The sequence below is a fragment of the Tyto alba genome, unplaced genomic scaffold (genome assembly GCF_018691265.1).
Source record: "Tyto alba isolate M040663 unplaced genomic scaffold, T.alba_DEE_v4.0 Super-Scaffold_2, whole genome shotgun sequence".
In the NCBI taxonomy this organism is placed as follows: domain Eukaryota; kingdom Metazoa; phylum Chordata; class Aves; order Strigiformes; family Tytonidae; genus Tyto; species Tyto alba.
Window position 1 is genome coordinate 80595187 of NW_024881282.1, and position 26332 is coordinate 80621518.

At 35.8% G+C, this 26332-nt stretch overlaps 1 protein-coding gene across 1 annotated transcript in view; it reads right to left on the bottom strand.

The window, feature by feature from the left end:
* The window catches only part of SEMA3E (semaphorin 3E), a 152754-nt gene that overhangs the window by 45488 nt on the left and 80934 nt on the right, over nt 1-26332 (bottom strand). The window contains exons 3-4 of the mRNA XM_032985235.2: nt 18770-18829; nt 13984-14103 (exon numbers count right to left, since the gene is read on the bottom strand). Coding sequence (XP_032841126.2) covers nt 13984-14103; nt 18770-18829 — 180 coding nt within the window. The remainder of the gene's footprint in view (nt 1-13983; nt 14104-18769; nt 18830-26332) is intronic.

The following is a 26332-nucleotide window of genomic DNA, read 5'->3' on the forward strand; positions in this document are numbered from 1 at the left end:
GAGTTGGGAGTGGAATTACAAATTTCTACATGTAGTCTGGGAAAAAAAATGGAGTTTTATATTTGATTTATGATACCTATGATTCAGGAAACATAATACACTTTCAACAGTTATTAAAATAATGTTTAAAAAGAAATAGAAGATATTTTCAAGGACATCAAGCATTTTACCATTAACTTGATATGAATTGATAATTTTAGACAATGAAGAATAATGTAGACTACAAATAATAATGAAAGGAAAGGTCAATCAGAGCCATTAAAATTTAAAGACTTGCTTTCTCTAATGCCAATTACTCTGGTTCAAGACGGCATTTATGCATGTGATTAATTTTAAAAATATGCTTTTTTCCATTCTTATTCAGCAAAGTATCTAAGCCTATTCTCAATGTTAATACAATGGTTGTATCTTTTCACTAAACCAAGGACTTAAAAATATAGAAGCTTTGGTTGGGTTTTCCTACAATATTATTTTTATGAGAAAAAAAATAATTTGATTTTCTGTAAGGGGACTTTTATTTCACTTTAAATTTTTATTATTTTCCACATAACAAAAAAGTAAAACATATCATACTGACATTTTTTAAAAGGAAATTTAAACCATTTCAGAATCTTTAATTGGATACTTAACTCTGTATGCATATTCTCTAACAGTATAGCCAAGGTCTGCTCTCCAGACCTATGCCTCTTTATGGTTGGTAATTTTTTTTGTTGTTTTGGTGGGGTTTGGGGGTTTGGTTTATTTTCTGTTTTGTTTTCTTTTCTTTTATTTTCCTAAGAAGTCCATGTTACTTATACTGCGGGATAGTAAATTATATTTAGAGTATTGTGGGGAGAGACTGTGCAGATTTTTGTGGATATAGGTTTTAACATTGTCTATACTACTAACAATTACTGTAGCCCACTGTACAAAATTAATTCTTAGTGTCAATGATCTTATAGTTATTCAACCTTAGAGTAAGAATGACATTACATGTAAAAGCTGTTTGTTGCATTTCATTTACTAGGAGTCATATACTCGAGACTATTTTTAAGAGAACTAGGAAGAAAAAGGTTCATATGCAAAGTGCATATGAAAGTGTAAAATAGAGATGGATTGTTTGTGCGAAATGATGAGAAACATTCTTCTAAAAACCTTAATAAAGCCATGTGATGCTAGTGTCACATGATGTACCTTTTTTCTCTGCTCAAGTAATACCTAAAGCATCAAAAAAGGGAGTATAAATATCAAAGATTCACCTTATGTCATCATAGTGCCCTGTTAGAGGAAGAAGACTCTTGGGAAGAGATGGGACACACTGGGATACAGGGAAAGGAAATTCAAACGGACTGGCTTACTGAGTGACCAGGTAAGTGGGCTTTCAACAAGGGTCATCAGAGTTGGAGACTGAAGCCCAGAGCAAGAGGGAGAGCTTCAGATGGAGAGGGTATAGGAGGGAGAGGGCTGCCAAGGCGGTGCTCACATCCCTGCTCTAAAGACAGCATGTTCAGAAGCTTTCCTTCAACCTCTGTACAAAAGCTATGATGTTAATTTTCACTTGCAGGGTTACATCCTCTCACAGAGCGCTTCCATTAAAATCTATTTCAATTTTGCCCTTGTTCTTTGTGAGAATGATTCTGAGACCCTTGTCCCAAAATAGGGGTTATTGTTCCTTGGTTCACTGGTTCCATGTACTCTTTTTTTTTTTTTTTTTTTTTTTTTGTCCTAATACTATCTTAAAACCGAAGTAGCTGAACAAAAAAGTAACACATGGGAAAAACAGTAACTTAAAAGCTTCACCAAGTTAGATACTCAGTGGGACACAGTTACAGGTTTATTGATGATCATTAATGCCATGGAAATGAATGCAACATGAAATCCCCAAGACAGTAACAGAGTTTATTCTGCAGAAAATAAAATTTAAAAATATTTAACATAGCAGATGTGCTATTTCTAAACAAAGAAAACATTTTTGGCCCATATGTACTTTCCAATTTATTAAAATAATTTTTAAGTCTGGTTTAATCTTAACACTGCACCTTTAAAGTCTGTCATTCTGCACATCCATACATACCCATGCACACTCACACAGCCTAACATGAGGAAGAAAGAACTTATTTCAAAATTAATCAAATATGAGATTTGTAGAGCATTTCACCTGTGTAACTTGATTTTTTTTCTCATGTGAGAAACTGAATACTGAGTGAATCCAGATGAATTTTGTGACCAGAGTAGAAAGTGAAGTACTTTTTTTTTGTTCTATAATATTTTTAGTATAAATTTACATGCAAATATTCTTTTGTTATGCATATTCTCAATTTTTTTTTTCACTTCTTTTCTTTTTTCATGTATACTCACGTATTCTTACATTTTTATTTTGACACAGAAGGACATACCGAATACACTATGCAGAGATTTCTTTTAGGAAGGATGAACCTTGACGTCCCCATTAAAAAAAATCTGAAAAATCACAGATTGTGTCTGTAAATCAGCAGAAAATATAATTCAACTATAAGTCTCCAAAATGAACTCTAAACTCCATGACCTGTCTTAATCTGTACACTTGCATCATCAGGAAGGCATGTGGTAAAAGAGATATACAGTAAAACATTTTGTCTTTGCATAACAACAGTAAATAACATACTGGGTCAGGCCTGAAAAGATATCTCACATCATATAGTCTTTTGTATTTAAGCAGACTAAATTTTGGTGCTAAGAAGAATATGCATTAACACTATCTGATAACTACAGTACCAAATATTAGGTAGGTGCCTAACTGATATAAATCTAACTAGCTCAATAAAGAAATTAAAAATCTAAAACCAACAGAAAATTAATCAGTGTCATGGAGTTCATATAAAGGAACCTGTGCTCCAAACACTCATAATAATACTAATAGGTTTCTATTGCAACCTACTGGCCTATTTAAGTCAACGTAACACAGGCATGCAGACATATGGATGAGTAAGACAAGGATGTTCCAACAGTGAAAAACTTTAAATTTCATGATGTAATATCTTCTTTTAAAAATCCAAACACTAATTTTCAAAAGGATCTAAGCACTGGCAAAATACTGCTTTGCTTGTGTTTGGAAGATTACTAACTTTTAAAATTACACCTTCCATGTTCATTCAACTTTATTTTCAAAGATAATAGGAAAAGAATATTATGAATAGAGTTCTCAAAGAACTGGCTGGAACAGTCAGACCTCCACTATTTGACATAGTTAAGTTTATTTGGGAGGTAGTATTTCTTCTTAGGATCTGTTTTCAATCCTCTTTACTATCCAGTGACATACTGAAAAGATCAATCGTCCTATGGGATGAGAGTACATAAAATATTACAGACATTAAATCCTCCCTAAAAATTCAGATGTATTTTTCAGGTCTATGCATTTTATTCCACAGTTAAATGATTAAGACATGTTGGGCTCCAATCTGAAGACATGTTCAAAATCTGGAGCAATGTCAGACTGCTGTCTAAGTTTGTTAAAGGATTACCAATTTGTGACTTGTGTCAAAATATCTAGCCTAAAGTAACAGAAATAATATATTACCCTGATTTAATGTGTGTGAAGTACTCTGGCAACAGAAAAAAAAAAAAAAAAAAAAAAAACAAACAACCAACCTGCATTAAGAAATCACAGGCATTTTTCCTTAGCAGTTCAGAATGTTTAAGCTGAAGTGGTCAAATTAGTCAGAATTTTAGGAGACATACTTTTGCATGATCTTAAACTGGACACATAAACACATTAGGGTCCTATGCCATATGGTAGGACCATTAGAAAAATAAGGTATGATTATATTGAACTAGTGTGATAGTTAACATATATGAAAGTTCAAGGGACAACATAAAGGATCTCTAGAATGAAAATGTTGGGAAAGCTGTATGTGGAGATTCACAGAGCCTCACTAGCCAAGACTTTCCCTTTTCTCGATTTTGACAGGCTAAACTTGTGTTGAGATTGTGAGGGTCACATCAGAACAAATACCAAATAAAAGTCCTCTCATCTAATGATTGCTATCATAACAACTGGTGACAAAGCTCATGCAAAAAAAAAAAAAAAAAATAAAAAGGAGAGAGGCAGCTCTATAATTTGAGTTTACAGCCTAGGTTTTGGTGGTAGATGGAGCAACAGATACATTGGGCATGAGAGGACAACAGCTACATTCAACTGAGAACAGATTTCAGCAGGAAATCAGATACCCTGGGGAAGTTCTGTCTGTCTCCATATTGTGGAGCCTTAGATAGCAATGAGTCCTTTTGCAGAGCTTCAACAGGGCATGCTAAAGTGGGCCATTCTGGAAAAAAGGGCAGAGGAGTGGATCCACTGCCTCTTGATGACACATATGAACTGCAAGTAATACTTTTTAGTTCTTTCTTTAATCTGGAATAATTTTCCTGGATAGATCTCAGTCAAATAAGAATAAGTATGACTCATAAATTATATAAGAACTGTACAGTATTAAGAGTGCATTTAATAAACCTGTGAAAATATTAACTATTAACTAAACTCTGTAATAGTTCAGTTTTTGCTCGTTTTATGACGACTAACACTTCACTGAGCAGTAACTCCGCTCCTCAAACAATGCCATAGATTTCACCAGGTGCCCCCACTTAGAAAACACTGTCTCATAAATACAGGTAGCAGAATCTAAAAATCATTATGATGAGTGCTGGAATATTTTATCTATCCCTATCAAGTTACCGCACAGGTGGAGTATTTATCTTTCAGATAATAGTATTATTCCTCTGTATTGATTCATTATCCCCTGATCATCTGTCTTTAATCTTGTAAAGGGCAGGTCTAATATGATGGAAAATTCATTTCATATGGGTGATCAATTCACATTCTCTACCAATATGCCAAACTGAACTTAAACTTCACGTATGGGCATATTTAGATAGTATTGGAAAGTAATGAATGTCATTCATCTCATTTTATGGATGCGGAGTACTGTCAAACAAACCTGTTGTCTGTTACATTGTGTAAGAATGACTGATAAGAACAACTGTGCTGATACAGGATACTTGACTACTTGATGAAACAATGTGTATTGTAGAATTATTAAGAAATATAAACTTCTGACATATATCAAAGTACAGTTGTTAGGTATGCATCAACGAATCTGCCTTTACTGAATGTTTCCCTAAATTTTGGTTTTGATAGAAAGATGATTTTTTAACTTAGCAGTGATTTAAACAATCATATAATTTCCTTCCTAGTAATATTTAAAAAAAAGACTGGAGAGGCATAAATAATGAAGAGAAAAGGTTAATGAGAGCTATGAATGCATTCAGGTTATGGAACACTCTGAATATTGAGTTAAGGGTCAGAAGCTAAGAAAGTAGATTTTAATACAACCATATGCAAAGTGATATATCTTGGAATAGGGAACACAGTTTATATCTGAAATACATCAGAATTCCCTAGGAGGTAGATGCTCAGATGCTTGTTCAGACTACTTTCATTTATTAGACTGAGGTGCCTCAATTAGGATCTTGGACATCCTAGATGCCTTGTTACAGCTGACAGTGACAGGCATCTCTAGAAATCTCTTCATTGACCTTGTCATATGAGACTGCTAATTAGGTGCCTCAACTAAGTGTGTAAACTGGGATAACTCTGTGCTCCAGAGAAGAACTTTGAGTCAAGTGCAAAACACTAAAAAGAGATTTCTCATTGTGATGTTGTGCCAAGCAGAGCACTTGAGTCTATGTAAAGAGGAATCTGAAAACAGACTTCGGGAAGTGACCTTGCTTGTATACACACCATCAAATAGCATGTCTGTTCCTAGTGTCCTCACTTCCAGAACATGTGAAAATACTGCAGAGAGTTCACAGGAAGGACACAAATATGATTGAGGAATCCTTGTGATAGGAGGCTTAAGGAGCTATATTTATTCAGCTTATCAAAAAAACTGAAGAGGTAGCTTGATCTTTGTACATAGGTACTTACATTGAAAAGATGTGGAAAAGATAGTGGGAGACTTTTCAACTTTGCTATCAGAGGCATATCAAGGTTAAATGACAGGTAGTTGAAGTTAGATAAATTTAACCTTGAATAAGTGGCTATTTCCTAACATTGAAAGTAATTCAATATTAGTACAGCTAACCAGAGAAATAGTGGTGTTACCATTATCTGGATTCTTTGAAATGACAATATATATTTTCCTGAAATGTTTTAATTCAATACCTTGGAGAAATTACCCATAAAGTATGTGACTGACCACATAAATGTTCTGATGGTCCCTTCTGGCCTTTGTTTCTATTTATGCAACACCTATTATCCCTTCCTAGCAAAGCATAGGAATAACAGAATTGTCTTTTCTTCATTATCCTTACTGAGCTTCAAGTATAGAGTTATTCATTAAGGTAACTATTATAGCTAAAACTCATTAACTTTAATTTCTGACATAACCATATGCATTGGTTCAGAAGGAACTTTTTCACTCCATTTCACATGAGGATGTTTATCTCTTTTTTTGGAAGGTTTGGAGATTGGCCTGTTGCGGAGGTTGGGTTTTTATTTGAGCTGGTGCAGAAAACATTTTCAATGTGTTACTTGGATAGTACTTTCTCATTTTCTTAGGAGTACATAGATAAGCCATAGGTTCAGTAAGAAATACTTCTTCAGGTTATGGCTGAAGTGGGTCTTCAGCTTTATCTTTTTCCCTTTTGCATCACGGCACCTTTGATGTATGCTGTGAGTGTAGGGGTAATCTTCACCTAATTAATTTTCTGCCTACTATGAGTTTAGGTACCATTTTAATCTCTCTTGAAATGTATGCATCTTTAACCTCCAAAACCTTAAATGCTCTAATCAATTGAAAATTGGAGCTTTTGGATGTTTTTGTGCAATTTGACAGCCTATGACATGGGCATTCAGATTAGATGTAATGAACCCCTCTGGTAAAAGATTCTATGATATTGTGTTGCTTACTTAGCAGCACTTTATATATATGAACACTTGATACCATTTTAAACATCATCCAGTTTAATGACTAGTTTCATATGACCTATAGATGCAGAGGACTGCAATAAATAAGCAATTTCATAGTATTTAGGACTGAAGATTCAATTCCATAATTAGAGTGAGCTGAAAAAACTGCTAAGAATGGATGGCATTCTAACTGGTGGCTTTTTATCCATGCAGAGGGACACTCTGAGCAAATATTTTCAGGGCAAGAATTTGTCACACATTCTATCTAATGAAAGACTGACCAACACCCACTTCTGTTTGGTCAGTGAAACCAGATGTTTTTCCTCCTTAATCCTCTGCAAACTGAGAGTGGAGATGAAGTAATAGGAAAAAGCGTAGAGAGTGAGTAACTGGGCAGATCATTTATTTTGATTATAAAAATACATTAGAAACAATATCCTAAAATAATAGATATATACATGTGTACACTTTTCTTTCTTAATAAAGTTGAAAGAATGATGACATTGCCATATGCTGGTCAAGAGCAGAAGAATTATGTCATGTAAAAGTTAAACTGAGGCATGACTGGAACATTCTCTCTTAACTTCCATGTCAATTCACTTCAGTTTGTTAAAGCAAGAGCTGAGGAGCTTATGTTGCCTACATTTGTTTGGTGTAGAGAGGCAAATGCAACAATTATTGCACAGTTGAACCTTACCCTGGTTTTGCTTTGAATCACAGAATATATAGAAGAAGAAGTGTCCCTCCTCACATCCAGCAAAATATTAAGGGCAACAGAGATTAGAAAGAAGAAATTCCAAATTGACTAAACTGCCCTCTAAGCAAACAAATACACCTGCTGATTCATTAAAGGGAATTCCTTTCTAACAGGCCTTAAAGACTTAGAATTTAGAGCTGTAGTTCCCTGATAAGCAGAATGTCATCTGGCTAATTGAAAAGGAAATAGCATAATAAGGAATACATCAGATTAGGAACACCTAGGGGAGACTCCCAGAAACCACCAGTGCATTTTGTGGCAAGGGTGATTTAGTCCATCAGCCTTCTGAGGTACAGAAATACAGCTGCAGACAGTTTACTGAGTTAAATGAGGCATTGAAAATGGTACTCTGTCAGCTCAATGTGCATATTAAAAATTTAAAGCATTTTCTGGAAGAAAAATTCTTCATGTTTTTTTTTTCCACAGCTTTCATTCCGTCAACAGGTTCTGTCATGCAGAGATGCTTTCTTCTCCAGGAATCGGCTCTATCTTGTCAACATATAGTTTGCAAGAACTTAGGATATTATTTCTGCATATTGTTTTCTTCTGGAATATCTATTAATGTTACAGTTCCTATGGAGGCAGAGTAATCTCTTTAGCTGTATTTGATGGAACTCCCATCTGGACTTGTTAAAGGTGCTTTCTGAGTTAGTTAATAAGACAGTTTGGATCTTTAGAAGGCCTCTGGAGCACCCCTAAAACTTGCTGCTCTGCTAAATAGATAACTCATTAAGATAAAATCATTGCCTGACTGCAGATAACTCATCTGATTTGTCAAAGGTTCATCATAATTCCCCTAGGGTATTTTGAGCTATATAGAACAGTAGTGGGGTACTGTTTTACTGGCAGCTAGATGTGGAGAAACATAAACTGAGACAGAAAACACTTCTTCCAGTACTCATCTTCTACCACCAAACCTGAGACATTTATATAAATGCAAAAGTAAGACACTGGATGCAGATGCTTTCCCCATTCCCGCCCACTTTGTTGGCATCACAGGCAACAGGAGGGACAAACATTGATTTGGTGAGAATGGAAGCAGAGTACATTTTTTTTTTTCTTCTCTTTTCTTCCTCTTCCATATTTGGTTTGAAGACTTATCTCAGACTTGTTCTCACAAAGCACAAGGGAATGATGTGTATTCAATTTATCATGGGAAATTCAGAGTGGAGGGTCTCTGAATCTTACTTTCTTCAGAAAATAAATGCTGATTTTAATGAAATTAACTCCCCTTCATTTCTGGATGACAGACATATAGAAACTGGAGGAATCCAACATTTTCTGACCTGCATGTATTTTTGACATTTGGAAGCATGTCATGAAGTCAGTGATAATGAACTCACTGGCTGGCAATTAATTTGCTTATGTTTTTTTGGACAAGATTTTGTAATATGTTCTTTTGCAAACACCAATACTTATTCTGTCTGCAAAGTCAGTACTTCTGTGTTTCCCAATTTGTAATTTATTTCTAAATGGCAGAAAAAAACATTGGGTTATTTGCTGAAATGTTTAAATTTGGGAAAGTAACATTCACCAGAGTGAAAATAATTAGGGAAAAAGATAAAAAGCTGCATGTTGCTGTCAGTGATTATACTTTTATATTTTTAGAAAGGTAATATCTGGCAACAGCTTTACTAAAAAGTGAACAGCCTGGAATTCCAAAGCAATATCAATTAAACCAATATTACAATAGAATGACAGCAGGAAACCATTATATGTTTAATCTTTCAATGGATACATAGTGTGTCATAGAATTTATAAATGATTTAGAAAAATATATTTGGTTAGAGTCTGGTGGAACAACACAGGTTTGAGGCAGAATTCAATAAATCTGATATTTATTGCTTGCTGTTTTGTATGATCAACATATTAAAATATATTTATTTATATTAAGACAAAATATATAGTATCATTAAATTTCTATAAACCATGACAAGCATGAAAGAAGCATTAAAATATATATAATGGATCATAGTAACATTTGATTGTGAGACATTTCAAAGTACACTTCAATGACTACATAGTAAGTTAGATTAATATTTTCTAGTGAGACTGGTTAGGGGAATGGACATTTTTACTCTGTTTTTTGAGAAACTTAGAGATTCTTATTTTCAATAAGTTCCATTGGAGTAATTATTTACCAATAAGTCAATCAAACTATGCTTATTTTTGGAAACAAAAATCTCCCTTTGGCTTCACTATTTGTTGACAAGATCTCAGTGTTCTGGAAGACACAGCTCAAACCTGGTTTTGATAAGAAAGTATGTATTTGTAGTCACATAAGAGTGTAAGACTTTATACAGGAGGCAGAATGCTCCTTTTCATAAATTAGATTGCACCTTACAAAAACATGTTAAATACTAGATCAGGATGCCAGACAGTATATTTATAATCATGGATTTGTGATATTCTCACTGTTCAAATGAAAACGCTTATGCTTCATTTTCTTAGCAAATTACTATTCAGAAATAGATGACTTTATGTATACTTTTGTTGCAAGCCAACAATTAAATAAAATTTCCTGCAACATTAGACTAGTGAGCACCAAGAAGAAGAGCATCAACTGCATGTTTTGTTCCAACAGATTGTTTCTCTTTGGCCTGCTCAGTAAATTGCAAGAGATAAGGTTGTAGAAAATACAGTCCTGCTATTTTATCATGTTCTTAAACACTTAGGTGTCTAATTTGTATTTATGTACAGATTGTACTTTGAGATCCCTGGAGTTTTTACTGAGAGGGTCACATCTTCCCTTTGCCATCAGCTTAGGAAACACTATTGAAACTTATGGGTAGGGTCCCTGATCGCAGAGCAACTACTTCCTGTGTGTTGACACTGCTGATTCATAGCTCATACAGAAGACTAAATCTAGCTTCATATACTGCCTTGGCAAGGTGTCTAGATAGATAGAAATCTGCTATAATGGCTCCCTTTTTACCTCCAACCCCTTATACCTCAACATGTCTGCAAAGTGTTGTTTGAATGCATGTAAGCCTCAAATACACCTTGGGCTACTTAATGAAATTGTGTTTGAAGCAACTTAGTCTGAAGATGAATGTTAGATTTTACTTATATTAAAATTCAATTTATTTAATAAAAAATATCAACAATATCCCAAAAATGTTCATTTCAGCCAGCTGCATATTATGGACTTCATTTAACTGCATGTTATAAACCAGCATTTACCCTTCAGATTAGAAGTTGGAGTTTTACTAGAATTTTTAATAAAGGTGTTTGTGTCCTGTTTAAAAATATAATAGTATCAATATATTTTTAAGACTGTTTAATTTGTTACTCTCCTTTCCATGACAGTCAGACAGTGAGAAAGAGGCCAGAGAACTGAGATGGAGGAAATGGGGAACAGTAATCAGAAGTCATTGGATCAGGATACTCTAACCAAACAGGGAGATCAGCAGAGACTGAACTGCAATTTTTTGAAGGATCGTGTTCCTTCACTTCCTGCAGTTACATGATATCCTTATCAGTTAAAGAAAGCAAGATTACAATTTGCCCACTCAGTCACATACCATGTGTTATTTTTAACCTACCATACACATGGCACGTGTCTTTTTTAATCCTGATGGTCAGCTTTTCAGATAATAGAAACTAATATAGCTGCTTATTAGTGTAGCAAATATGTTTCCTGTTCATCTACACAAACAGAAAAATGTAATTTTCCCATGACTTCAGTGTGGGTAAAATTTTAGAACCTCTGTTTGACAAGGAAGAATAATAAACAAAAGAAGGGAAGGAAGGACAGTGATACATAGGGGGAAAATCATGGGCCACACATTCTTATATATGAGTCTTGTTTCTCATTTTTTGTTTGTTTGGTTTCTATTTTTATTAGCCTGTTGCTTATGCTTTCTTAAATAGTGTTCCTAAATACACAGACATTGCTTCCTTCAAACTGTACCAGGAAGCCTGACAGGAGGTTCATGAGAGGAACAAAGACGACATCTAATGTTGCCTTATTTTAAAATTGCTAATTATTTAGTTCCATCCTCGACTTCAGAATACAGTATGTTTCTGCAATTGAAATAACTTCAAATGTAAGTGCTATGTTGGGGTTTTAATTTCTGAGATGCTTCTGATTTTGACAGCAGTTGGAGGTGCACAGCATGGATTGGATCCTTGGAGATTGCTTCTGGTAATGTGGTTCTAGTCTGGTTTGTCAAAGGGATGCATCTCAGAAAAAAGTTTATCCAAAAAATGTTACTAAAGCAAATATCTTAGTTGATTTATATGAGCACACTTCAAGAAACTTTATATCTGCAATTAATATTTATTTGAGCTAAGTGCTTATTTTAAGTCAGCTCCAGTTCCTGTCGTCTCTTTTGTTTTGACCAATAAACAATACTGTAGGTATGGGACAAGCCTGAATTGTAGCTGTTTTAACTCAATAGATACAAAACTGTCAGTTAAATGTGAAGTACAACAATTAAAGTGATGGAAGATACAAAATAAAGCTGGTTTAATTTGAAGAGCTTAAGCTGAAATTTGTGAGAGAAAGAATTTAGGGAAACACATTACTTATAAACTGATAAACTGAGTAATTATGATGTAGAATAACCAAGAAAAAACATTTCAAACATAATTAAAAATTCAGCTTTAATTTTCTAGGATATAGGAGAGTTTTTCCAATTTATTCGAGTTCAGCTGTATAAAACATTACACACAACACTTTCATGTTTTCTTATATGTATATATACATACACACATATTAACTGACTATAGTGTAGTTTGAAGATTTTGGCAAATATTCTGAAATATCTGGAAATGGAAAGGAAAGCATTTGTAACTATCTATTTTGAAGCTTTACTTTTTCTTATGGTCATCAGTAAGGTTGTTTTTTATGGTTCACTCTGTTTTATTTTATAAATAACATCCACAAAATTGAACCTGCTTCCAATGTGGACTCATGTAATTGTCATCACCCTGAAAATCCCACTATTGGCCATAGGGAGAAGCAAGAACTCTCTTGGATGGTGCTTTAGCATCAGCTCCATGACAAGTGTTCAGCTTTGCCAGGAGACATCACTAAATATGAACCAGCTAGGCAAGACCCTTGTCCAGCATGTTTCTGTTACATTTACCAGTAAAAGCCAATCTTACCTTTGGGCTACAACTCATGTCCAGATATTAAGTCCCACCTCACAAAGTGTATGACCAAGAATACCTGGTCAGATTCCTAAAGCAGTCATTAAATATGCCTCTAGCAGCCTAGTGAAATCCTCCTCTGACTGCAGGGCAGCTCAGATAAACAGTGGGATCCCTTACCAGTTGTTTTATCTTGTGATTGCATAAATGATTTCTTCAACTTTAATAAGCATATGATAAGGGATAACTTTGAGTGTTCAATTTCAACTAAGTCTGGACTTCCAAGGTCCAGACCTGGTAATGTAGTTTATAACTTGTCCACAAATTCAGTCTGATAACAGCTGTAGAAATTCAGCCATTCAGGAAGGCTTTTTTATGTCAATAATTTCAAAATATATTCATAAACTCTGTATGTTTTTTAGATCAGCAATGAGAGTGTAATGAAACAAGAATGCAAGGAAGCAGGATTCAAGCATGATCAACCAGGCAGCATTTTGGCCTCCATGTAGCAACATATAGGTTGCACATAATCAGGGTTAAGTTGAATGGCTAAGGAGGCTTGTACACTAATTTAAAATGAGAGATTAGTATTTTTGCTAATTCTTTAACCCTTATCTAATATAACTGAGACAGAAAGGATCCAGATTTCTGAAAAATCCAGACAATTTCCATTTTTGCTTAAGAAATATGTTGATAATATTGATTATATGTTGCACTTAACGATCTTCTCTGCAGTACTATTTCATTCAGTTACAACTGTCATTGAAGAGCTAGAATACACTTGATGAATATGATCAACTCTAAGAAGCTGAATTTAACAAAGAATTATTAATGTATTCCATCTCCCATCAATCTAATATGTATTTTCTTATATGGTGCATTATTTCATTAAAAAAAATCAAAACTCAAAAATATTCCATAATTTTTGATAATAAATTCTATAACATCTTATCTAGTAATAAAATTCTAAGATTAAAATGAATTTGAGTTCTTTGCATAATTCAACAAAATATACTTTCAATCATTAGTGAGTTCCCCTAGTCACAAATTGAATTTTAGATCAGCATTACATTTTATCAGGGAAAATATTACTTGTATGGTTTGTATGAGAACTCTGAGCACTTGAATTTAAATATTTATGTTTAACCATGCAGGCTTTGCTGGAATACAGACCAAAAGAGTAATTTCTGTAAAACTAATTTCTTACCTCTGATGGATGTCCAGCTCTAATGAAAGTACAGAGTGGATCAAAAGCTCCTGTTCCACAAGCCAGAAGATGCGTTCTGTTGTATCGGTGAAGGACACGGATGTAATTTGCACATTCATCCTAGTTTACATAAAATATAAAGATAGGAAAATATTAGCAATTTTTTTAAAAATCACCCTTAGGTGATATTCTGCATATTAAAACTTTCTATTCTGTTAAATATAACATCCTAGTTCTCTCATTTCTAGTACCTCAGCGCCACCAATTTCACAACTGGACACTTTTGACATTAAAAAGCAAGTTCAGAGCACTGATTTATCACAGTTTATTTTAGATGCCTAACCAGTTAGTATTTCTTAAGTTATAAAACACACTTTTGTGCTTCTTTAGTCTCAGAGGTATTCCGCAAATCTAAATATTTGTTTCAATAAGCATTAAGAGATACACTAGACATTAGGCTCAGAACATGAGTTGTGAATAGTCAGCAAATGGCTTCTCTTAAAAAAAAATCTCAATAAAAATAATACTTTTTTTTTCTTACATTTTTACCATAAAACCACTGCACCATTAATTTATTGTATAATGAATTGCTAATCAATATTTTTTTATATTGTGTAGCCTCATGCTTTATATGTTCCCACTGTTCAAACCCTCCTTTGAAGAAGAAATGCATTTCCCCCAAGGCAATCCTCTGGGACTCAGTAGTGTATTTGCAAGTTCATAAATATTACAATTAAATTTTTTTCAAACATCCCTTTGAGATGTGTGGTCATTATCCTTCTTGTGCTAAATAGAAATGGAAACAGTGAGATAAAAGTTTCCACTGATTTGGGGACTCCTACGACTTGGTTTTACAAAAATCATTTTGCAATGATTTCTATGTTTGGAGGAAAACTCCCGTTCAATTCCATTCATTGCTCAATATTTCTGCAACTCAGACCCTGGCTTTTAAGACAGTGACTCCAAGTTTAAGATGACAATTGTAATGGGATTAATCTTAGCTAGCTTTAGCTATTCTGAAGTTTATACATGTAATTTCTGCTGTTCTCCTAGGCCTTTTCAGCAGTTAATGAAGGAGGCCAGACATCTCCAAAAGGCAATTAATTTTATGCTGAAATGAATGTGTAAAACAGAGTGGAGGAATTTATTTTTTAAAAAATTTGTGGTCCTTCACTGATGACTACTTTAGTTTTCAGACTGCTATATTTATATGAGAAAAATCCTGGGCCTTATTAACTATCTGCAAGAACTTAATGTCACAGAGGAGGAGTCTGTGGCAGGGCTGTTGGCAAAATTCAGCTCTTACAAATCCACATTGGATTCAAAATTATGAAAACATCTTTCTTCAAACCCTTGTGTCATTTAGTGAAAATCTTCCAACTGCTCCAACAAATAAATAAAGTTCATAAGGAAAAATTCTTCTTTGCTACGTGAAACCTCTTAACAGTTCACGTGAAGATATATCATGATAACTGAAAGAAGCAGGTAACCTACACAGGCAGGTAACCTGTTGTGTAATTAAATATTATGTATATCCAAAGGACAAATCAACCTTGCAATATCTTACTTTTGGAATTTCTTAGTTCCTAGCTAATTTATTCCTTTTTAAAAGTAAATGAAAATAAATAAAGGTCTTCCTTCAGATGACACCCACATGCTCTCTCACCTGGACAAAATTTTTTAGATCCACTGAAAAAAAACCCCTACTACTTGAGTTGTCAGAGAAATTGAGAGAAGAATGATTTGAGATTAGTAGGGTGTGATTCTCTGTACATGAATCAGTACACAGAGACAGGTGCCCACTTTGTATGTGAATTTCACAAACATTTGCTGACTGGTGGTAGCAGAATGATAATAGGAATTTTATGATGCTTTATTCGTCACTGATGCTGTTCCTCATCCTCCTTCCCTTCCAAGTATGACCTTCCTGAGTTATCCCCTCTGTTCTCTCTCAGAGGTGGTCTGGTCTTTACTTCATGGTTTCCTTTTTTATCCATATATGCCTGCAGCTCTTGATCTTTGCCTCAGAAACAATGTGGAGGAAGAGAGATCTTAGGAATTTTTTCAAATGGGCAAAAATCACACTTTTTTTCCTCCTGTGCACCTTCATAGAAATGTCTGAAGATTTCTGTAGAAAGAACAGGATGAGGCAGATACCAAATATAGAAAAAAGTAATTCCAAATGGCTAGACTTTAAAATTTATAAATAAATGGAAAAAGGTGCTATTCTGGGAAATGTCAGGCAACCAAGCATTGCTGCTGACCCCACTAATAATATCCTGTACACATAATAAGGAAGAGCTGCATCAGCCAAGGGAAGATTAAAGTTTTCTTCCTACTATATTTATTAATTAAATGTTGTGGTTATCTTTAGGAGGCTCCATAGACGTATTGATAGATCTGTGGAATTTTATTAATCTAAAACTTCTCAGTGTGCAAGAGTTGGTCATAACTACAGAATTTGATTTCTATATCTGAATTATTTCCCATTCTGATAAAATAATTGAAAAGATCAAAAGCTGTCACATCACAGGCTAACAGGCATGTTCCCTGGCACACTGGGTGAGAGCAGAAGGATTTTTCCCTTGGCTTCACCCAGGTCAGAAAACTGTGGCCTGAGTTTAAGATGATGCATGTGTTAAGACAAGGCTTTTCTAACTGTCCTATTAACTCTGTTACAAGCTCTCTGAAGATGTGTTTATGAATACAATACTTGCAGTTTTACTGCTACAAGGTGAACTGATAACTTTTGAAGCTTTTAAAATCTCATAAAAGTGGCCTGTTCTGTTATATAGAAAGGGGTAGCAGAAAACACATGAAGTATCTCAACACTGAGATGCTTATTACAACATTTTCAGTACTGTTTAATTAAAAGGAAAATAAAGGAAGAAACAACATGGAAATAAACAAAAAGGTTTGAAAGAGCACTATTAAGTAATTTTTTTCTGAGACTTTACAGTATGAAAAAGAGCACTCAGAAAATGCAAAGGGTTGTTTTTAGGACATTATGCCATTAAATTAATACTGGTTTATGGTTCCAAAAAAATGACAGTGAAAAGAAAAGTAATAGGGAAGTTTTGATTCTAATTTAGATTCCTTTCAGTTTGAGCAATTTAGCTTACTGAATACTGAACATGTTAATGAAAATTACGAAGGTTTCCCTGGAATTAATTGTTCTTATTCATTCACACAGTCCCATACATAATGAGGTCTTGTGTGAGGATCAGAATATCCTTTACTATTGTTTAGTATTACAATATTTCCAGCTTTGACAGTTTTAACCTCTTTTTCTTAAAGACTCCTGTTCTGGAGTCTTGTGATTATTTAAAAATTCTGCAGTTTTCTTCTAAAAAAAATAGAGACACCAAGCTTTCACAGTACAGAGAGATGTGGAAAACATATGATGTCCTTTAAATGTTCACATTCATTGCAATGCAAATTTGAAGACTTATATTAACAGACTGGATTATAAAAGATTTTGAACTGTAGGGAATCTCATGAGTCTGGGGGGGAAACCTTTACATTACATTGGAACAACAGTACCTATTCCTGTATTTATTTAACCCAAATAATATTATTAAAGTATCAGAAAATAAATCCCATCATCTAATGGTGAAGGAAAGATGACAGAGCTTTAAATAATAAGAGCTGAAGCTGAAAGGTAGTATTAAATAAAGCTCAAAGAATTTAGGTTTTGGATTCATTTAATATGACCACAAAATTTGGATAATGTGGAAAAAACACCATTTTCAAACAGGCCACCCAAATTCTCAAGGGTGCAAAAGCATCCGATACCTCAAAAAGGATCAGTTCTAGTCCATGTGAGTGTAAAGAGTAAAGTATCATGTTGATTTTTATTGTTACTGTTTTCCAGTCTGGTTCTCCAATTCCCTTGATGTGGACAGTTCTCATGTTTGTACTTCAATTGAAACCTTTATAGCTTCCTATTCTTCACTGGGTTACATTGTGGTTATCATCAAGGCTGCCTGTTTGTGGGAAAAACTTGAATGTGCCCTTCTATGTCCTATGTTCCTATCACAGTTGCTGTAAAACTATCATAATTTTAAAATCCTTTGGTACAGCATGAGCTCTCTCAGCTGTGGGATTTATTAGATATTGTACTTGCTGTGTTTTTATGAGGTGCAGACAAAGATCTTGGTACACTGCAAAATTAAAGAGAACTTCTATCCACAAGAACTTTCATCTGGTGGTGTCATTGATATCAGCTGATGTATGTCAGTGAGCTTTCAGGGCTTTCCCTGGGAATTGATTACAGTCAAATCACTGAATCACAAGAACAGAAGATTTTCAGGGATCATTAAAACAATAATTTTATTAATATATCATAAAACCTATAGAGCAAAACAATTTAGGGTGTATTTTATAATTATTAATAATTTAACTGCTTTTTTGAGAGTCTTCTAGGGAATGTGAATTCTAAAGATAAATTAGAATGTGAAAAAGTTTGAATGAAGAAGGCATCCTATGTGTATGAAAAGAAAGAGAAATAGAGAACTATTAAGGTACCTTCTTTGATATCACCAGAAGAAGAATTAGGAAAAATTTCAAATGATCAAATTGTTCATTGCCTGTTTATGCACTGGTCTGAAAAGCAATTAAATTAATAATTTATTGTGTTCACAGTAGTTACACATTTTTAAGTTGCAACACCTAGAATTATATGTGTGCTTTGATCTCTCTGAAGTTTAAGGATGCCTGAATCCCTGTTTTGGACCAGCTACTGGTATAATTAAACTATGTTTGATTTGTAATTAATGATACTTACAGCATCTCTTCCTTTAATTATACATTCTTCTGCCTGAAGAGGTGTACTAGGCCAATGGATCTGAGGAGAAAAAAAAAAAAAAAAAAAGCAAACATAGGAAATCATTCAGTTGTCAGTCTGATCATGTCAGTTCAGCTTTTCCACTACTTTTCATCTGAAAGACTCATAGAACAGAATTATAGAATCATAGAACAGTCCAGGTTGAAAGGGAAATCAAAAGATCATCTGGCCCAAACTTTCATGGGAAAGGAAGTCTAGAAGAGAATATCTGGCAACCTGTCCTATCACATCTTTAAAACCTCCAGTGATGGAGACTCCACCATGTCCCTGCGGAGGTTGATTCAGTGATTGATTGGTCTCACTGTAAAAAATTTCTTTATTATCTCCTGGTGAAATTTGTACCCATTGGCCCCTGTCTTCTCCAGGTTACTCTCGTGAAGAGAGAGCCTCTGTCCTCTTTGTAGCAGCCCTTTAAGTACTGGCATACTGTGATGAGTCTCCTCTTCTCGAGGGAGAAAAGACCTAACTCCTTCAGTCTTTCCTTGTAGAGCAGATTCTTCAGCCCTTTGATCATATTTGTGGCCCTCCTTTGGACCCTCTCCAGTTTGTCCATATCTTTCTTGAGTTGTGGGGACCAGAACTGGACAGAGTACTCCAGGTGTGACATGACAAGCACTGAATAGAGTGGGATCCTCACATCTCCATCTATGCTAGTAATGCCCCTGCAGATGCAGCCCAGGATCCAATTTCCCTTCGTTGCTGCAGCCATGCACTGCTGACTTGCCTTCAGATTGCTGTTGACCAGGATCCCCAGGTCCCTCTTATCAAGGCTGCTCCCCAGCCACACAGGTCCCAGCCTGTGCTGGGCTTTTTGGCTATTCTGTCCCAGGTGTAAGACTTTGTACTTGTCTTTATACTTGACTCATCATACTGTATATACACTTTGTATTGTATGTTATAATGTTTAAACAAGTTTCTGTTATAATTTGTACAGTTTACAAGTAAAATATTCTGGTTTTCATTTTAAATATCTATAGAAGTTTACAGTAGGTTAAAGAATACTTTTGTTGAAATATAACTGTTTTGCTTAGGGTAACTCAGTAAACAATACTAATCAACAGAATTTGAAGGAAGTTAATGTATGGAACATTTTATATAAATTCAGTGAAAACTTCTCTGCTAAATTGTCAGTGACTTTCAACATAGAATATTAATTTTGAACTACTGAATTCCTGCTTTAAGTAACAGTTAGGAAAGGAGAAGGTTTACAATGAAGTTAATGAGGGTCAGCAATTAATCTCATAGAAGTAGGATCAGCTCCTCACAGTCAATTACAAGAAGTGAAGCCAAATTATACAAGCAAGATTTTTTCAGCTACCTACTGTATAAAATTTATGTTTCATTCCAGATGCATGATTTATTTGGATGAAAACAATGTTAAGCAATGACTGAGCAGACTGGAATGATTACTTCATTTCTAAGATTTTTAAAAGTGAAAACAGAAACATGTTCACTTTAGTGATATCAGGCTTGGCTGAAACCCAGTAAGTATCAAAAACTGGATGTCATCATTAACACATTTTTGTCAATAGTCCAATCACAAATTATTTTTCTATCTGGAAAACATTTTTAAATTAATTTCTTCTGCTGCTAGGATTTTTGTAATTGAATTAACTTAGTTTTCTTGAAATTATTTTAACTCAAGAAAATCTGGGGATAAATTATAAGAAAAGTAAATTGCAAGAGCATTGGGGATGAATTATAAACCCTAGAGGCCTGGTGCTTAAAAGCAATAGGTCAACTATATGTTATTCTTGTCAACTTCAGCAGCCTGTCAGTGTTTAGGTCTCCGAATCAGACCACCTATGTTCAGACACCATCTAAATCCTACAAGGAGCCTAAAATTAATGAGAACACTTGTTTTGAATCAGATGGTCTTACAGTAATCTATGTATGATCAGAAGTAACTCTCATCTAATCTCTGCATTGCTGCTGTGTAGTGTGGGGAGGTACCTGATCTCTGCTGAGCTCCCATGAGGGCACTCATCCAGTCGCCCTGGTCAGACCATTCCTTTTTCATTCAGTGCAAAAGTCAGGGTAAAAGACTGAATAGGCAACAGCCTGTCCTTAACCCAAAAGCCTAGAATTTAAGATATATGAACTCTAGGATATCCTGAGCCTGAAAGTCTGAAGTCACAGCTTCCACTTCCCAAACAAATGTTCTAACTACCAAGGTAAAATGGGGGCTTTTGCCCATATCACGTGTAGGTGGTTGTTAGGAACAGAGAGACCACAGAGGGAATAAAACACTTGACTCTGTAACCTAATATTAAATATACTGTGTGTAGGTGATTATTTTTGTATTTGGATACATAGTCCCAGTGCTATTGAAAATATTTTATATGCACATTTTTCACTTAAGAGATACTGAATTAAATGTATACACAGAATTCAGAGAAAAAAGTCAAAGAGGTAACCCAGTCTCCCCATTTTGTCTGGAATGTTGAAGAGCATCTGTGGTGGTCCTTAACATAAGGATTAACATGAGGATGCAAAATTTGGTCCTTAGCATAGAATTATAGAATGAATCACAGACTCATAAAATTGTTGGGTTGAAAGGGACCTTTAAAGATCATCTTGTTCAACCCCCTGCTGTGGGCAGGGACATCTTTCACTAGATCAGGTTGCTCAAAACAACATCCAGTCTGACCTTGAACAATTCCAATGATGGGGCAGCCACAACATCACTAGATAACCTGCTCCTGTGTCCTACCATCTTCATTGTAATAATTTTCTTTGTATCTAATCTAAATATACCCTCTTTCAGTTTAAAACCTTTGTCTCGTCCTGTCACTACAAGCCCTAGTAAATGTCTCTGTCTTTCTTATAAGCCCCTTTTACATATTGAAAGGCCACCATAGGGTCTCTCCATATTTTTCTCCTTTCCAGACTGAAAACCCCAGCTCTCTCAGCCTGTCCTCACAAGATAGGTGCTCCAGCCCTCTGACCATTTTCATTGCCCTCCTTTGGAACCACTCTAAGAGGTCTATGTCTTTCTTGTGCTGGGGCCCCCAGAACCAGATGAGGTGAGTTAGGGTCTCATGAGAGTGTAATAGAGGGGTAGAATCACCACTCTCGATCTTCTGGTCACACTTCTTGTGATGGAACCCAGGATATGATAGGCTTTCTGGGCTGCGTGCACATTGCCAGCTCATGTCTAATTTTTCATCCACCAGTACCCCCTCCAAGTCCTTCTCAGCAGGGCTGCTCTCAATCCATTCATCCCCCAGTGCATATTGATACTGTTGATTGCCCATACCCAGGTGTAGGACCTTGCACTTGACCTTGTTGGACCTCATGAGTTTCGCATGGGCCCCCTCCTCAAGCTTGTCAAGGTCCCTCTGGAAGACATCCTGTCCTTCATGTGTATCAACTGCACCACCCAGCTTGAGGTCATCTGCAAACTTGGTGAAGGTACACTCAATTCCACTGTCTATGTTGTTGCTGAAGATATTAAATAGTATTGGTCCCAATACAGACTCTTGAGGGACACTTGTTACTGATTTCCAATTGGACATTGAGCCACTGTCTGTAACTCCCTGTAAAGGGTCATCCAGCCAATTCCTTATCACTCTAATAGTCCATCCATCAAATCCTTATCTCTCTAATTGAGAGGTAAGAATGTTGTGAAGAACTGTATCAAAGGCCTTACAAAAGTCTAGGTAGATGAGATCTGTAACTATTCCCTTGTCCACTGGTGCACTCACTCCATTGTAGAAGGCCAGTAGTTTAGACAGGCGTGATTAATTCTTGGTGAAGCCATGCTGGCTGTGTCTAGTCAACTCCCTGTCTTCCATATGTTTTGACATATCTTCCAGAAGGATCTGTTCCATGATCTAATGAGCAGAGGATGTGTGCACAAACACCTTGCAGAGGAAGCGGAGAGCTTTGCCACATTTGCCATTTGCTCTAATCAAGAGGCTAATGTGTAACTGGAGTTAGCCTCTGTCCCCATATCTACCACTGCTGCTAGGTATTGTTTTCCAAATTGACTCATGCACAAATCCTTCTCCAAACAAACCCAGGTTCTGTGTTAGTTCAGCTATATGCATATTCCCTATTGGGATAGTTACAATGGCTTATCTTAACAAAAGATGCCTAACAGAAGGAGTAAGAAAGGCAAGTATCTCCGTGCCTTTTATGCAGGTTGTGCAGAGGTGTAGGAATCTAAGATTATTGTAGCAAATTACCTACCTCTAAGGCACATCCATGTTAGTTGCCTGAAGTAGATGGGTCTGAATTATGACTTCAGTAATACATATGGTTCTCTTGAACTCTTCTTATAACTTTTAGATGGTTTATGAGTCTTAAGATAAATGAGCATTAAGATTTTAATCTCTTCAAGATTATTTTAAACTAAAGACTAAAAAAACCCTCTGCATATCAGATTTTGCTATCATACCAAATTACAAAATTTGATTTTACATGCATCTTGTGTCTAAGCACATGTCGTGGTTTGAGCCTGGTCAGCACCCAACCACCACACAGCCACTCTCTTTCCCTTCTCTTCCAGCAATAAGAAGGGACAGAGATCCAGGCTTGGTGTTCGAGATAGGACTGGGATGGGGAAAAAATCCCACTTTATGGTCATGAGCAAGCGGCAGACTCGTTAGGGGAAGAAAAAAAGAACATATATTTATTACAGACATTAACAACACGTAACAGAGTAGGACAGTGAGAAGCATTGCCACATCTTGAGAACACCTTCCCCCCACCCCTCCCTTCTTCCCAGGCTCAGCTCTGCTCCCGATATCTCTACCTCCTCCCCTCAGTGGCGCAGGGGCAGGGAATGGGGGGGTGAAGTCAGTGCTGCCACTTTCTTCCATCTTCAGTGGGGGGAGCTTCTGGAACTTGCTCTCCCTGCTCCATCGTGGTCTCCCTCTCACAAGACAGTCCTTCACAAACTTTCTCCAACATGAGTTCCTCCCACAGGCCGCAGTGTTCCCCACACTGCTCCGTCGTGGGTCACTAACTTTCTCAAACTGTATTCCCTCCCACAGGCTGTAGCCCTTCCCGAGCTGCTCCGGCGTGGGACACCCCCGCATGCTGAAATCTTCCCAGCGCTGAACTACAACAGCAGGGATACCTTTTCCCACAAGACCCCAGCCTTCTTCTGGCACAGAACCTTGATCACCAGGCAGAAGCCAGAGGCCATAAATCAATGTCTGCTCCACTGTAGATCTTCATGGGTGGCGGGGGGGGGCCGCCTTGCCATCTCACCACAGGATACAGGGTGGGTCTCTGCTCCAGCACACCTCCCCCCTCCTTTCTTCCTCTGTTCCTCCACTGACCTTGGTGTTCACGCAGCTGCAGCAACTCCTCCTCACAAGCCAGACTGCCCGTCACCACGTCCCTTCTTAAATATGTTATCGCAGAGGCGCAGCTGATTGACTCAATTTTCCAAACAGAAGTGGAGCTGACTTGGAGCTGAGGGAGCTTCAAGAAGCTTCTCTCAGGAGGCCGCCCCTATAGCCCCCTCCCCTGACACCAAAAAATCCCCACCACTCACTCAACCCAAGACAGCACAGTAGTCAAAATTGTGTATAGTGAAAAAATATTGTGCAAAACATAAAAAAAAAAAAAAATAAATATTTTTTATCTTGAAATCTTCATGAGGATTTCTTAGCTCAGTTAAAACAACTGAGAAGAGCTGATTAGTCTGTAATGAATATTTGCAAAGAAATCTATAGTAAGTGTCTCAGATAATACTTTACTGAAATGTGCTCATTGTACTTAATTATATTTGTGTAATTATTACTTACTTAACTGGCATAACATAGGATATGTTTGCACTGCATGGGAATCCAGATATTAATCAACTGTAATGGTAGCCTTTAACCTGCCACATATTATTTTTCCTGATGTTTATGCTTTAGAGTTATGAAAACTACCAGATTTGAATTTCAATTGATTCTTTGCCAGGTTTACAATCTTTTGGCAAGCTGTTTGTTACTATTGTTGGGATATTTTCCTGTGCATCTATGCTAGAATAACATCACACTAACATACATTTCACTGGGTTGCATGCTTGACATAATCATTGGCTTGGATATAGTTTTTCAGAACTTTTCACCCCTGAAAGTTACTATGAAGTAAATTTTTAAATTGCTTGTTTAGTTTGTGTTTTCTCATCTTGCACCATAATATTATCATCTTTGAGACATAAATGATGTCATTTTAGAACTGTATTTAAAAGACAGGTAAAAGATACTTTTAAATATACTCCTCATAGGAAAAAAAAAAAATTAATTATAAGGCAGTATAGACAATAGCTACTGAGCAAATTCAGGCACAGGAAAAACTTTAATTGGATCTGGAATGTTAATTAGAGTCTCCAAACAGCTTCCCTATTCAGTCACTAACCTCCAAAAAACATGATGGCATATCTAATGAAAACTAATTTCAAGGAATTATATGAGCTTTGTAACTCTTCAGGCCAGAATAAACTCCTGTGTGAGCTAGTCTGAGCTCTAGTATAAGACAGAGCAATTAAGCAATTCAAATATCCCATCCTGGGTTTAAGTCAATAAATAGCGCTTAATTAATACATAGCTTGTGTTTGGCTGAAACAATTCTGCAAAAATATCTGGTTATGACTGGATATTATATATATTTATCAACAAATACATAGCCACCTTGCCTCTTGGGAGGTAATTCCAATGTATAATCAAACTCACTGCTAAATTGTGTGCTTTTTATTTCAGTTTGAATATATGCACATTCCTACATGACATTCAAAGGAGGTACAAGCAAACCCTGTTCTTGTAGACTAGCGTCAACAAGATCTGAAGAGGAAATATAATTAACTTCACTAGAGACAGGATATGTTATGAGGGCTCTATAGTTTACAACATTTTTTTTACAACAGAGACACAAGTCCTAATCTGAAGCTATCTCATACTACATCAGAAACAGTGCATTGAAATCTGCCTGCACAAGCCTATTTACAGAAGTAGGAAGGCTTTTCAGAGCAAGGCCTTCATGAGACCTTTGAAGCAGAAGTGAGGAAGAAAAAGTAACTATAAGGAGTTTGTGGACAAATAAGAAGGGAAGTTTATTTTCACTCCAACAAGAAACGAAAAGTAAAAACTAAGGTAAATCTCTATGAGCTGTTAGACCAGTGGTGTTGAACTACTGGCATCAGTTAAAGTTTGCTGTCAACAAAGGTCTGCTCTGACACCAATTACGATGAACTGAAATACTCTTTAAAAAAAATTTGGCACCAGATAACAAAGGAAGTTCTCTATGAGTGTGTAAGATCATTACAAACCTTAAAGACTTTGGATCAAATCCCAGATATGTATAAAGTTTGATTCCAAAGGGGGTGTCAAAGGGAATGAGATCTTAAGAAAAGCAAAGGTCACTTGAAGGGTATCTCTGAAGCTTTGACTTTACACAAGGTTTCAAGTACTCCTATGGCTTTAATTCTCTGTAAATATTGATATCCACATTTCATACCCTCCCTCATTCTTGCTACTGTTAGTATTCAAGCATTCTTCATAT